The 15,731-nt window shown below is 43.5% G+C and overlaps 1 protein-coding gene across 1 annotated transcript in view; it reads right to left on the bottom strand.

Moving 5' to 3' along the window:
- The window catches only part of ipo9 (importin 9), an 80,864-nt gene that overhangs the window by 45,462 nt on the left and 19,671 nt on the right, over positions 1–15,731 (bottom strand). The window contains exons 6-7 of the mRNA XM_070858772.1: positions 6,545–6,631; positions 4,491–4,610 (exon numbers count right to left, since the gene is read on the bottom strand). Of these exons, the coding sequence (XP_070714873.1) occupies positions 4,491–4,610; positions 6,545–6,631 (207 nt within the window). The remainder of the gene's footprint in view (positions 1–4,490; positions 4,611–6,544; positions 6,632–15,731) is intronic.

Raw genomic sequence — 15,731 nt, 5'->3', positions numbered from 1 at the left:
AATCAGGAACAGGGGTCACTGTAACACAATCAGGAACAGGGGTCACTGTAACACAATCAGGAACAGGGGTCACTAACATACACAATCAGGAAAAGGGGTCACTAACACACACAATCAGGAACAGGGGTCACTAACATACACAATCAGGAAAAGGGGTCACTGTAACATAATCAGGAACAGGGGTCACTGTAACACAATCAGGAACAGGGGTCACTAACATACACAATCAGGAAAAGGGGTCACTGTAACACACACAATCAGGAACAGGGGTCGCTGTAACACACAATCAGGAAAAGGGGTCGCTGTAACACACAATCAGGAACAGGGGTCGCTGTAACACACAATCAGGAACAGGGGTCGCTGTAACACACAATCAGGAACAGGGGTCGCTGTAACACACAATCAGGAACAGGGGTCGCTGTAACACACAATCAGGAACAGGGGTCGCTGTAACACACAATCCGGAAAGGGGTCACTGTAACACACAATCAGGAACAGGGGTCACTGTAACACAATCAGGAACAGGGGTCACTGTAACACATTCGGGAACAGGGGTCACTGTAACACAATCAGGAACAGGGGTCACTGTAACACAATCAGGAACAGAGGTCACTAACATACACAATCAGGAAAAGGGGTCACTGTAACACACACAATCAGGAACAGGGGTCACTGTAACATAATCAGGAACAGGGGTCGCTGTAACACACAATCAGGAACAGGGGTCGCTGTAACACACAATCAGGAACAGGGGTCACTGTAACACAATCAGGAACAGGGGTCACTGTAACACAATCAGGAACAGGGGTCACTGTAACACAATCAGGAACAGGGGTCACTAACATACACAATCAGGAAAAGGGGTCACTAACACACACAATCAGGAACAGGGGTCACTAACATACACAATCAGGAAAAGGGGTCACTGTAACATAATCAGGAACAGGGGTCACTGTAACACAATCAGGAACAGGGGTCACTAACATACACAATCAGGAAAAGGGGTCACTAACACACACAATCAGGAACAGGGGTCACTAACATACACAATCAGGAAAAGGGGTCACTGTAACATAATCAGGAACAGGGGTCACTGTAACACAATCAGGAACAGGGGTCACTAACATACACAATCAGGAAAAGGGGTCACTGTAACACACACAATCAGGAACAGGGGTCGCTGTAACACACAATCAGGAAAAGGGGTCGCTGTAACACACAATCAGGAACAGGGGTCGCTGTAACACACAATCAGGAACAGGGGTCGCTGTAACACACAATCAGGAACAGGGGTCGCTGTAACACACAATCAGGAACAGGGGTCGCTGTAACACACAATCCGGAAAGGGGTCACTGTAACACACAATCAGGAACAGGGGTCACTGTAACACATTCAGGAACAGGGGTCACTGTAACACAATCAGGAACAGGTGTCACTGTAACACAATCAGGAACAGGGGTCACTAACATACACAATCAGGAAAAGGGGTCACTGTAACACACACAATCAGGAACAGGGGTCACTGTAACATAATCAGGAACAGGGGTCGCTGCAACACACAATCAGGAACAGGGGTCGCTGTAACACAATCAGGAACAGGGGTCACTGTAACACAATCAGGAACAGGGGTCACTGTAACACAATCAGGAACAGGGGTCACTAACATACACAATCAGGAAAAGGGGTCACTAACACACACAATCAGGAACAGGGGTCACTAACATACACAATCAGGAAAAGGGGTCACTGTAACATAATCAGGAACAGGGGTCACTGTAACATAATCAGGAACAGGGGTCACTGTAACACAATCAGGAAAAGGGGTCACTAACACACACAATCAGGAACAGGGGTCACTGTAACATAATCAGGAACAGGGGTCACTGTAACATAATCAGGAACAGGGGTCGCTGTAACACACAATCAGGAACAGGGGTCGCTGTAACACACAATCAGGAACAGGGGTCGCTGTAACACACAATCAGGAACAGGGGTCGCTGTAACACACAATCAGGAACAGGGGTCGCTGTAACACACAATCAGGAACAGGGGTCGCGGTAACACACAATCAAGAACAGGGGTCGCTGTAACACACAATCAGGAACAGGGGTCGCTGTAACACACAATCAGGAACAGGGGTCGCTGTAACACACAATCAGGAACAGGGGTCGCTGTAACACACAATCAGGAACAGGGGTCGCTGTAACACACAATCAGGAACAGGGGTCGCTGTAACACACAATCAGGAACAGGGGTCGCTGTAACACACAATCAGGAACAGGGCTCGCTGTAACACACAATCAGGAACAGGGCTCGCTGTAACACACAATCAGGAACAGGGGTCGCTGTAACACACAATCAGGAACAGGGCTCGCTGTAACACACAATCAGGAACAGGGGTCGCTGTAACACACAATCAGGAACAGGGGTCACTGTAACACAATCAGGAACAGGGGTCACTGTAACACAATCAGGAACAGGGGTCACTGTAACACAATCAGGAACAGGGGTCACTGTAACACAATCAGGAACAGGGGTCGCTGTAACACACAATCAGGAACAGGGGTCGCTGTAACACACAATCAGGAACAGGGGTCACTAACACAATCAGGAACAGGGGTCACTGTAACACAATCAGGAACAGGGGTCACTGTAACACAATCAGGAACAGGGATCACTAACATACACAATCAGGAAAAGGGGTCACTAACACACACAATCAGGAACAGGGGTCACTGTAACATAATCAGGAACAGGGGTCACTGTAACATAATCAGGAACAGGGGTCGCTGTAACACACAATCAGGAACAGGGGTCGCTGTAACACACAATCAGGAACAGGGGTCGCTGTAACACACAATCAGGAACAGGGGTCGCTGTAACACACAATCAGGAACAGGGGTCGCTGTAACACACAATCAGGAACAGGGGTCGCTGTAACACACAATCAGGAACAGGGGTCGCTGTAACACACAATCAGGAACAGGGGTCGCTGTAACACACAATCAGGAACAGGGGTCGCTGTAACACACAATCAGGAACAGGGGTCGCTGTAACACACAATCAGGAACAGGGGTCGCTGTAACACACAATCAGGAACAGGGGTCGCTGTAACACACAATCAGGAACAGGGGTCGCTGTAACACACAATCAGGAACAGGGGTCGCTGTAACACACAATCAGGAACAGGGGTCGCTGTAACACACAATCAGGAACAGGGGTCGCTGTAACACACAATCAGGAACAGGGGTCGCTGTAACACACAATCAGGAACAGGGGTCGCTGTAACACACAATCAGGAACAGGGGTCGCTGTAACACACAATCAGGAACAGGGGTCGCTGTAACACACAATCAGGAACAGGGGTCGCTGTAACACACAATCAGGAACAGGGGTCGCTGTAACACACAATCAGGAACAGGGGTCGCTGTAACACACAATCAGGAACAGGGGTCGCTGTAACACACAATCAGGAACAGGGGTCGCTGTAACACACAATCAGGAACAGGGGTCGCTGTAACACACAATCAGGAACAGGGGTCGCTGTAACACGCAATCAGGAACAGGGGTCACTGTAACACACACAATCAGGAACAGGGGTCACTGTAACATAATCAGGAACAGGGGTCGCTGTAACACACAATCAGGAACAGGGGTCGCTGTAACACACAATCAGGAACAGGGGTCACTAACACAATCAGGAACAGGGGTCACTGTAACACAATCAGGAACAGGGGTCACTAACATACACAATCAGGAAAAGGGGTCACTAACACACACAATCAGGAACAGGGGTCACTAACACACACAATCAGGAACAGGGGTCGCTGTAACATAATCAGGAACAGGGGTCGCTGTAACATAATCAGGAACAGGGGTCGCTGTAACATAATCAGGAACAGGGGTCGCTGTAACACACAATCAGGAACAGGGGTCGCTGTAACACACAATCAGGAACAGGGGTCGCTGTAACACACAATCAGGAACAGGGGTCGCTGTAACACACAATCAGGAACAGGGGTCGCTGTAACACACAATCAGGAACAGGGGTCGCTGTAACACACAATCAGGAACAGGGGTCGCTGTAACACACAATCAGGAACAGGGGTCGCTGTAACACACAATCAGGAACAGGGGTCACTGTAACACACAATCAGGAACAGGGGTCACTGTAACATAATCAGGAACAGGGGTCACTGTAACACAATCAGGAACAGGGGGCAGGGGTCACTGTCTGTAACACAGAGAATCAGGAGCAGGGGTCAGTCTCTGAGGGACCCGCCATGTCTGGGTGGAAGTCTCTCAGAGACTGCCATCCAGGCCCTCTCCTTATCTGAGCCCATGGTTTGTGCAGTACTACCCAACCAGCGAGAATATAAATTAAATGGCTCCACTTCCATTACTAACAATGAAGGAGATTGTTCGGTTCCAAGGGCCCAGACTGCCAGCTTAGATTGCAAGTTGTGTCTCCTTCCTCCAAGCTACCCACCTTTAACACCTCCATCTTCAGCCCACTGTCAGAGCTCGGGCCGTCAGGCATCTGTAGGGACTGTACAAAGGCTTCTGTGAACTGCTGTACCACAGGGAAGATCAATGCCTTTGCCGCACCCTGTCAGATGTACAGAAAAAGCCTTCAGATATAAAATACCACATATCACGCGCACACATACCACAAGCACGTACATACATCACACATATATACATATCTCACATGCAGACGCCTCACGCTCATATATACCACACATATGCACGTACATGTACATCACACACACGTACATATATATCATGTACACAAGAACATCACACGAATGCATGTAGTATAACAAACAAAACAAGTAGATTAGAAGCGCCAATTCAGCTTAAAGGATATAACGTAGTGGTCTGGCTACAATCGGAGCATGATTGGGAGATATTCCAGGTTACATGGTTTTCAGAAAAGGACAAGTAAATTGGAAAAGGAATCGTCGTCGCAACACTGACAAAGGATTCCAGCGTTGGAAAGAAGGGATATCAGTACGGGTGAGCAGTCAGCAGAAATGTTCTGCATAGAATTGAGGAATTGAATAGGGTGTAAGCAATGTTCTTTTTAAGTCTTATTCTCGGTGCTTGGCCCATTCAAAATATCTTGCATGCGCAATTTTGCCTATGTAAAAGCCAGTGATGACACAAAATTTAGAAGTATAGTGAACAGCGAGAAGGATAGTGATCAACTTCAGGTGGACATAGTCCGGCTGGTGGAATGGGAGGACACGTAGCAGATGAAATTATCACATGTGGTAATACACGTGGGCACTGAGTGGGTCCGACAGTAATACACGTGGGCAGAGTGGGTCCAACTGTAATACACGTGGGCACTGAGTGGGTCGACCGACAGTAATACATGTGGGCACTGAGTGGGTCGACCGACAGTAATACACGTGGGCACTGAGTGGGTCCGACAGTAATACACGTGGGCACTGAGTGGTTCGACCGACAGTAATACACGTGGGCACTGTGTGGATTCGACAGTAATACACATGGGCACTGAGTGGATTCGACAGTAATATACGTGAGCACTGAGTGGATTCGACAGTAATACACGTGGGCACTGAGTGGGTCCGACAGTAATACACGTGGGCACTGAGTGGATTCGACCGACAGTAATACACATGGGCACTGAGTGGGCCCGACAGTAATACACGTGGGCACTGAGTGGCTCGACCGACAGTAATACATGTGGGCACTGAGTAGATTCGACAGTAATACACGTGGGCACTGAGTAGATTCGACAGTAATACACGTGGGCACTGAGTGAGTCTGACAGTAATACACGTGGGCACTGAGTGGGTCCGACAGTAATACATGTGGGCACTGAGTGGCTCGACCGACAGTAATACATGTGGGCACTGAGTGGGTCAACCGACAGTAATACACGTGGGCACTGAGTGGATTCGACAGTAATACACGTGGGCACTGAGTGGATTCGACAGTAATATACGTGGGCAGAGTGGATTCGACAGTAATACACGTGGGCACTGAGTGGATTCGACAGTAATATACGTAGGCACTGAGTGGATTCGACAGTAATATACGTAGGCACTGAGTGGATTCGACAGTAATACACGTGGGCACTGAGTGGATTCGACCGACAGTAATACACTTGGGCACTGAGGGGCTTGTACCCAAAACACAGAAAAGCGCCCTCCGGGCACAACACACTGACATTTACTCGATGCTGCAGTTTTACTTTAGCCTCTAATAATCGATGCCGCAGATATTCTTCCCATGCTCTTCACACTCTCCATTCCCCCAGTGAATATGTGTAACAAAGTACAAGTGAAATAATTTAATTCTGGGCAATCAATACTTCACAAAGGAACTGAATCAATACTGATCAGCAGGAGGAATTGAGGATTCTACAGACTGAATGGATTGGTTTGATTCACATGGTGATTTGGAGCAGGATCAAGTTCTTGGGATTGAGGTAGTGATGCTTGCTGTTTGAAAGGAGTTGGCTTGATGAGCCAAGTGAGGTTTATTCCAAGCTTCAAGCCTTTCACTTACCTTCTCAACCTCCTCAATGGCACAGATAAGATTGGCACATGTGGTGAAGATCTCAACTGCACGCGCTCTTGTCCGAATGCTGTAAACCTACAGAAACAAAGTACGAACAACCACCACAGTTTATATAGGATTACATAGAATATACAGCACAGAAACAGGCTATGCAGCCCGCGTTTATGCTCCATTCGAGCCGCCGCCTGTTTTTCCTCATTTCACTCTCCGCATAACCCTCTATTCTCTTCTCACCAATGTTTATAAACCACCCTCCTTAAATGCATCTGTACTATTTGCTTCAACCACTCCCTGTGGTAACGAGTTCCACATTCTCACCACTCTCTGGGTAAAGACATTTATTCTGAATTCTCCATTGGATTTCTTGGTGACTCTCTTACATTGATGGCCTCTAGTTTTGTTCTTCCCCACATGGAAACATTCTCTCTGTCTGCTCTATCAAAACCTTCCATAATTTTAAAGACCTCTATTAGGTCACCCTCAGCCTTCTCTTTTCAAGAGAAAAGAGACCAAGTATGTTCATCCTTTCCTGATCGATATAACCTCGCAGGTCTGGTATCATCCTTCTAAGTGTGTTTTTTTTACACCCTGTCCAGTGCCTCTATATCCTTTTTAATATGGCGACCAGAATCATACACAGTACTCTTAAGTGTGGTCTAACCAAGGTTCAATACAAGTTTAACATAACTTCGCTACATTCCAATTCTGTCCCGAGAAATAAACCCGTGCTTGGTTTGCTTTTTTTATAGCCTTATTAATCTGCGTCGCTACATTTAGTGATTTGTGTATTTGTACACAGAGTTCCCATTGCTCTTCTAACCCAGTTACATTCTTATTTTCCAAATAGTATGTGACCTCCTTATTTTTCTTACCAAAATGTAATCCTCACATTTATCTGTGTTGAAATTCATTTTTCAGTTTTGAAACACCATCTTCATTCACATTTATTTACCAGTCACACCACATGGTAATTGCTTGATCAGTTTGGGTAGAAAAGGAGTTTGTGCATGTCTGAGTGTAAGTGTGTATGTCTACCAGTACGTGGGAGCGAGAGCGCGCATGTGCGCGCGCGCGAGAACGTGTGTGTGTGCGTGCGTGTATTCAGACTCAGTCAGCACCACAGAGCCTAATAGACCAGTTCATCGAGTTATGTTGAGTCTACAGCAGAAACAGGCCATTCAATGCTCCACACAAACCTCCTCCCACCTTGCTTCATCTAATTGTCAACATATCCCTCGATTCCTGTCTCCCACACATACATATCTAGCTTCCCCTTAAATGCACCTGTGCTATTCGCTTCATCTACTCCATGTGGAATTAGTTTCTCCTGAATTCCCTATTGGATTTATTAATGACTATCTTATATTTATGGTCCCTAATTTGGTCTCCCTCACCAGTGGAAACATCTTTATGTCTATCCTACCCTTTGAACCCCTTCATAAAGACCTCTATCCGATCAACTCAGTTTTCTCTCTAGTTCAGTCTTTCCTGATAGGAATAATACCAGCACTGAGAGGTTATTTTTTTCACCTTCTCCAGTGCCTCTATATACCTTTTATAACGAGACTAGAACTGCGCACAGTACTCCAAGTGTGTTCTAACCAAGATCTATACAAATTTAACATAACCTCCCTGCGTTTCAATTCTATCCCACTAGAAATGAACCCCAGTGCTTTTTTATGACCTTATTAACCTGTGCCATACTTTGTGATTCATGTAGCTGTACCCCCAGATACCTTTGTTCCTCTACCCCATTTAGTCACTATTATCGAAGGAGTATGTGGTCTCCTTATTCTTCCTACCAAAAAGCACCACCTTACACTTGCTTACATTGAAATTAATTTGCCAATTAAACGGCCATTCTGCAAGTTTATTAATGTCGTCTTATATGTTGTTGCAGTGCTCCTCTGTATTAACTACACCTCCCTCCCCACCCTCCAATGGCGTTGCAAATTTGTAAATTGTACTTCCGATTCCCGAGCCCGTGGAAATAGTGAAAAACAGTGGTCCCAGCACCAATCCCTGTGGAACACCACTTCCGACTTTTTGCCAGTCTGAGTAACTGTCCTTAAACCCTACTCGGTTTTGTTTTGTAGCCAGCTTGCTATCCATTCTGCTACCTGCCCCATGACTCCACATGCTCTGACCTTAGTCATGAGCCTTCTATGCAGTACCTTATCGAAAGCGTTTTGAAAATCCAAATGTATAACATCTACTACATTACCATTGCCTATTCTTTGTTACTTCAAAGAATTCAATGAGGTTGGTCAAGCATGACTTTCCCTTTTGAAATCTGTGCTGACTACTCTATTATATTTTCGGTTTATAGATTTTATAAATTATATCTTTGAATTAAGATTCGATTATCTTTCCTACCATCGACATTAAGTTAACTGGTCTATAGTTCCCTGGACTTGTTCTATCTCCTTTTTAAATATAGGAATCTTCTCCAATTATCTCCCCGCTTTCTATCTTAATTGTCTTTATATCTTTTTGATCTCTTCTTCCGATGTCAAGTCCACTATGTTAGTCTCCCTGGTAAATACGGAGGCAAAATAACTGCTGAATATTTCAGCCATTTCGCTGTCATTGTCTGTGAGTTTATCTTGTGCACCTCTGTTTTCCGTTTTGTCATCCTTTCTTTTATCATCTATGTACTTAGTGTATGCTGCCTTCTTTAGTTTCAATTTTACCAATTTCTTTATTCATCTCTTTATTCATCCATGGTGTTTCATTATTGGTTCGTTTGTTCTTGTTTTTTTTTTTAAAGAGAAATATATTTTTCCTGAATTCTATTGATTACAATTTAAAATATTTCCTATTGCAATTCTATTTTTTTGTCTGTCTTTTATTTCTGGTTTACCTTCCCTAGTTCCATTTTCATCCCTTCAAAATTGTCTTACTTCTTTGTCAATCACTTAAAAAAAAAACTTGATGTTATTATCACTATTGCCCTGATGTTCCACTATGCTTACTTCTCTTATCTGCTCTGGTTAATTTCCCATTACTAGATCCAGCAGTGATTCCTCTCTTGTTGGGCTTCTTACGTAATGGGTAAGAAAGGAGTCCTGAACACAGTCCAACAACTCCATTCCCTACCTCTTGCCAGTTTACTTGGGGGTAGTTGAAATCTCCATGATTATTATTCAGAAGAACATAAGAAATAAGGAGGCCATTTGGCCCTTCAAGCCTGTTCCGCCATTCAATATCATGACTGACCTTCCCGCACTTTCCCCATTTGCCCTCGACTCACTTAATATCCATCAACAGCCCAATGGGATAGAGAATTCCAAAGATTCACAACTCTGACCCCTCATTCTGAGACAGTGACCCCTGGCTCTAGACTTCCCAGCCAGGGGAAACATCCTCCCAGCATCTACCCTGTCAAGCCATGTAAGAATTTTATAAGTTTCAATGAGATCACCTCATTTTTCTAAGCTCTGGGGAATATAAGCCTAGCTCCTCAATCTCTCCTCATAGGACAATCCTCCCATCCCAAAAATCAGTCTGGTGCACCTTTGTTGCACTCCTTCTAAGGGAAGTATATCCTTCCTTTGGGTAAGGGAACCATAAATGTACACAGTACTCCAGGTGTGGTCTCGCCATGGTCTGATATAATTGCAACAAGACTTCTTTACTCTTGTACTTCAATCCTTCTGGAATAAGGCCAAACATACCATTTGCTTTCCTCATTGCTTGTTGTACCTGATGTTAACTTTCAGTGATTGGTGTACAAGGACACCCAGGTCCCTCTGAACGCCAACATTTCCCAATCTCTCACCATTTAAAAAATAATCTGCTTTTCTATTTTTCCTACCAAAGTGGATAACTTCACATTTCTCCACATTATATTGCCTGGACTGGAGAATTTTAGCTATGAGAAAAGATTGGGGTTGTTTTCATTGGAACAAAGGAAGCTGAGGGGAGACCTTATTGAGGTGTATAAAATTATGAGGGGCCTAGAGAGAGTGCATAGGAAGAACCTATTTCCCTTCGCAAAGAGGTCAACAACCGGGGGCATAGATTTAAAGTGATTGGTAGGCGGTTTAGAGGCGATTTGTGAGGAAATATTTTCACCGAGGGTGATGAGGATCTGGAACTCACTGTCTGAAAGGATGGTAGAGGCAGAAACCATTACCACATTTAAAAAGTACCTGGACGTGCTGTAACCTACAAGGCTATGGACTAAGAGCTGGAAAATAGGGATATGCTGGATAGCTCTTTGTCGGCCGGCGCGGACACAATGGCCTCCTTCCGCGTTGTAAATTTCTATGCTTCTATTCCATCTGCCATGATTCTTGCCCATTCATTTAACCTGCCTATATCCCTATGCATCCTCTTCACAACTTACTTTCCCAGCTAGCTTTGTATCATCAGCAAACTTGGATACATTACACTCGGTACCCTTAAGTCATTGATATAGATTGTAATATAGGAATGAGTGATCATAACATGGTTGAATTTCAAATTCAGTTGGAGGGTGAGAAAGTTGGATCTCAAAGCAAAGGTATGAAGGCAGAGTTGGCTAAAGTGGACTGGAAAAATAGATTTAAGTGTGGGACAGTTGATGAGCAGTGGCAGACATTTAAGGAGATATATCATAACTCGCATCAAAAATATGTCCCAGTGAGAAGGAAAGACTGTAAGAGAAGGGATAACCATCCGTGGCTAACTAAGGAAATAAGGGATGGTATCAAATTGAAAACAAGGGCATACAATGTGCCCAAGACTAGTGGGAGGCCAGAGGATTGAGAAACTTTTAAAAGCCAGCAACGAACAACTAAAAAAATAATAACGAGGGGGAAGATAGATTATAAAAGTAAACTAGCACAAAATATAAAAACAGAAAGTAAGAGTTTCTACAGGTACATCAACAGGAAAAGAGTGGCTAAAGTAAATGCTGGTCCCTTGGAGGATGAGACTGGAGAATTAATAATGGGGAACAGGGAAATGGCAGAGACTTTGAACAAATATTTTGTATCGGTCTTCGTGGTAGAAGACATTAAAAACATCCCAACAGTGGATAATGAAGGGGCTATAGGGAGGAAGGAACTTAATACAATCACTATTACCAAAGACGTAGTACTTGGTAAAATTATGGGACTAAATGCGGACAAGTCCCCTGGACCTGATGGCTTGCATTCTAGGGTCTTAAAAGTAGCTGCAGAGATAGTGGATGCATTGGTTGTAATCTATCAAAATTTCTTGGATTCTGGAGGAGGGGAGGGGGGTCCCAGCGGATTGGAAAACCGCAAATGTAATGCTCCTATTTAAAAAAGGAGGCAGACAGAAAGCTAGAAACTATAGACCAGTTAGCTTAACATCTGTCGTTTGGGAAAATGCTGGAATCCATTATTAAGGAAGCAGTAGCAGGACATTTGGAAAAGCATAATTTAATCAAGCAGAGTCAGATTAGTTTTATGAAAGGGAAATCATGTTTGACAAAATTGAGGATGTAACGAGCCGGGAGATAAGTGGGAACCAGTGGATGTGGTGTATTTGGATTTCCAGAAGGCATTCGATAAGGTGCCACATAAAAGGTTACTGCACAAGATAAAAGTTCACAGGGTTGGGGGTAATATATTTTGCATGGATAGAGAATTGGCTAACTAACAGAAAACAGAGTCGGGATAAATGGGTCATTTTCCAGTTGGCAAACAGTAACTAGTGGGATGCCACATGGATAAGTGCTGGGGCCTCAACTATTTACAATCTATATTAATGACTTGAATGAAGGGACCAAGTGAAATGTAGCCAAGTTTGTTGATACAAAGATGGGTGAGAAAGCAAATTGTGAGGAGGACACAAAAAAATCTGCAAAGGGATATAGACAGGCTAAGTGAGTGGGCAAAAATTTGCCAGATGGAGTATAATGTTGGAAAATGTGAGGTTATCACTTTGGCAGAAAAAAATTGAAAAGCAAATTGCAAAGTACTGCAGTACAGATGTACCTGGGGGCCCTTGTGCATGAAACACAAAAAAGTTAGTATGCAGGTACAGCAAGTAATCAGGAAGGCAAATGGAATGTTGGCCCTTATTACAAGGAGGATAGAGTATAAAAGCAGAGAAGTCCTGCTACAACTGTACAGGGCATTGGTGAGGCCACACCTAGAGTACTGTGTACAGTTTTGGTCTCCGTATTTAAGGAAGGATACATTTGCATTGGAGGCTGTTCAGAGAAAGTTCACTAGGTTGATTCTGGAGATGAGGGAGTTGACTTATGAAGATAGATTGAGTAGGTTGGGCCTATACTCATTGGCGTTCAGAAGAATGAGAGGTGATCTTATCAAAACATACAAGATAATGAGGGGCTCGACAAGGTGGATGCAGAGAGGATATTTCCACTCATAGGGGAAACTAAAACAAGGGGGCATATAGTCTCAGAATAAGGGGCCGCCCATTTAAAACTGAGATGAAGAGGAATTTCTTCTCTCAGAGGGTTGTAAATCTGTGGAATTCGCTGCCCCAGAGAGCTGTGGAAGCCGGGACATTGAATATATTTAAGACGGAGACAGACAGATTTTTGAGCGAATAAGGGAATAAAGGATTATGGGGAGCGGGCAGGGAAGTGGACCTGAGTCCATGATCAGATCAGCCATGATCTTATTAAATGGCGGAGCAGGCTCGAGGGGCCAAATGGCCTACTCCTGTTCCTATTTCTTATGTTCTTATGTAAATAGCTGAGGCCCAAGCACTGATCCTTGTGGCACCCCACTAGTTACAGCCCACCAACCCAAAAATAACCTGTTTATTCCTACTCTCTGTTTTCTGTCCGTTAACCAATCCTCAATCCACGTTACTATATTACACACAAGTCCATGAGCCCTAATTTTGTGTAACAACCTCTTGTGGCACTTTATGAAATGCTTTCTGAAAATCCAAATACACTACATCCACTGGTTCGTCCTTATCTACCCTGAGATACAACCTCAAAAAACTTAGATTTGTCAAACACAATTTCCCTTTCATAAATCCATGTTGCATCTGCCCAATCGTATTATGATTTTCTGAGTGCCCTGTTACCACATCCCTAATAATAGATTCTGACATGTTCCCTACTACTGATGTCAGGCTAACTGGCCTGTAGTTCCCTATTTTCTCTCTCCCTCCTTTCTTGAATAGAGGGTTTACATTTGCTGCCTTCCAAGCCACGGGTACCGTTCTAGAATCTTGGGAATTCTGGAAGATCAAAATCAATGCATCCATTATCTCTATAGCCACCTGTTTTAAAACCCTAGGATGTAGGTCATCAGGTCCAGGGGATTTGCCAACTTTTAGTCCCATTAATTTCTCTAGTACGATTTCTTTACACATACTAATTCTTTAAGTTCCTCATTCGCACTAGATCCTTGATTTCCCACTATTTTCGGAATGTTTTTTGTGTCTTCTTCCATGAAGACAGACACAAAGTATTTGTTTAATGTCCTTGCCATTTCCTTATTCCCCATAACTTCTCCTGTCTCTGCTTGTGAGGAACCCACATTTACTTTTGCTAATCTGCTCCTTTTTATATAACCTATAGAAGCTTTTACAATCTGTTTTTGCCTCTTGCTTGTTTACTCTCATTCTTTGCTGAATTCTAACATCCTCCAAATCCTCAGGCTTACTACCTCTTTGACATTATATGCCTCCTGCTTTAATCTATAATCTTTAACTTTCTTATTAGCCACTGTTACACCATTTTCCAGTGTTTTTTTAAATTCCTTAAGGAATGCATTTTGTCATAAATTGTGAATTACTTCTTTAAATATTTGCTACTGCTTATCTACAGTCTTGTCTTTTAATCTTGTTTCCCAACCTACCTTAGCCAACTCACCCCTCATACCAACATGGTTTGCTTTGTTCAGATTTAAGATCCTAGTTTCGGACGTAATTAAATCACACTCAAACTCAACATAAAATTCTATCATATTATGATCACTGTTCCTCAGAGGCTCCTTTACTACAATGATGTTAATTAAGCCTGTCTCATTGCACAATATTAGATCCAAATTAGCCTCTTCCCTAGTGAGGGGCCTATAAACTACACCCACCAGTGTTTTCTGCTCCTTGTTGTCTTTTAGCTCCATCCAAAGTGATTCTACATCTTGTTTTTCAGAGCCAAGATCTTTTCTCTACTAACTTTATCCTTCCCTTTCTCACCAAGGCTACAACTCCCCCGCCTCCCCTCCTTTTCCATTCTGCCTATCTCTTCTAAAAATCAAGTATCCCAACCTTGGTCACTCGGCAACCATGTCTCCATAATGGTTATTAGATCAAACCCATTTATTTCTATCTGTGCTATATATTCATCTATTTTGTTGCGAATGCTTCGTGCAGATATAATGCCTTTAGCATTAACTATTTTCTATTTTTCCTGATGGCACTTAAGTCACTGATGCCCTATTATCTTTGTTAAGTTCTGTCCCTTCCTGGCCCACTCTGCTTATTTTTACCCAAATCACTACTCTGCTCTACAGCCTTGATCTTTCTCTTACTGTTTTTAAATGTACCCTTTCCTGAATCCCCCAATTCATTAGTTTAAAGCCCTGTCTACCACCCTAATTATTCAATTCGCCAGGACATGGCGAATCAATGTTTTATTACTAATTTCGTAGATTTGCCTTCATATTTCTTCCTCAATTTCCCTTCCACTATTAAGCAATATTCCGTGTCATTTTCTTTTTGGTGCTTGGGCCCTTTAACTGGCTGCACAGCCCATTCACTTTTTCGCACATGCGCAAAATTTCCAATGTAAAGCTGGTGAGCAGCCTGCGCAGGGACGTTGCTGTAGAATACTGCTATTAACTTGATCGGCCCCTTATTATCCTTTGTCTCAATCCGTATGGATTCTGCTTCTATCTTAATGTTAGTTATGTCTCTTTTTTCTATTGCCATTATGATGTACAGCTGTCCAATCGTCATTCTTCCTTCCCTATCCTTTCTAAACACATTATAACCTGCAGTATTTAACTGCCAGTCCTCTTTATGTAGCCATTTTTCAGTTATCCCGATTATTTCTGGCTGCTCACTGCGAATTATTACTTCCTGTTTCGGATGGTGGGTACATTGTTGAACAGATAATTAAATTCCTTTTTATTAATCGCTATTAAACATGACAAAGTGACATAACTATATTTGTTCCCTGACAGTTTATGTTACCCTTGTTCCTTACCTTGGTTCGACCTTTACTCTC

This window comes from Pristiophorus japonicus, chromosome 17 (genome assembly GCF_044704955.1).
Source record: "Pristiophorus japonicus isolate sPriJap1 chromosome 17, sPriJap1.hap1, whole genome shotgun sequence".
Lineage (NCBI taxonomy): Eukaryota > Metazoa > Chordata > Chondrichthyes > Pristiophoridae > Pristiophorus > Pristiophorus japonicus.
Note: the sequence above shows the minus strand (reverse complement) of the source record. Positions and strands in the feature narration are given on the sequence as shown.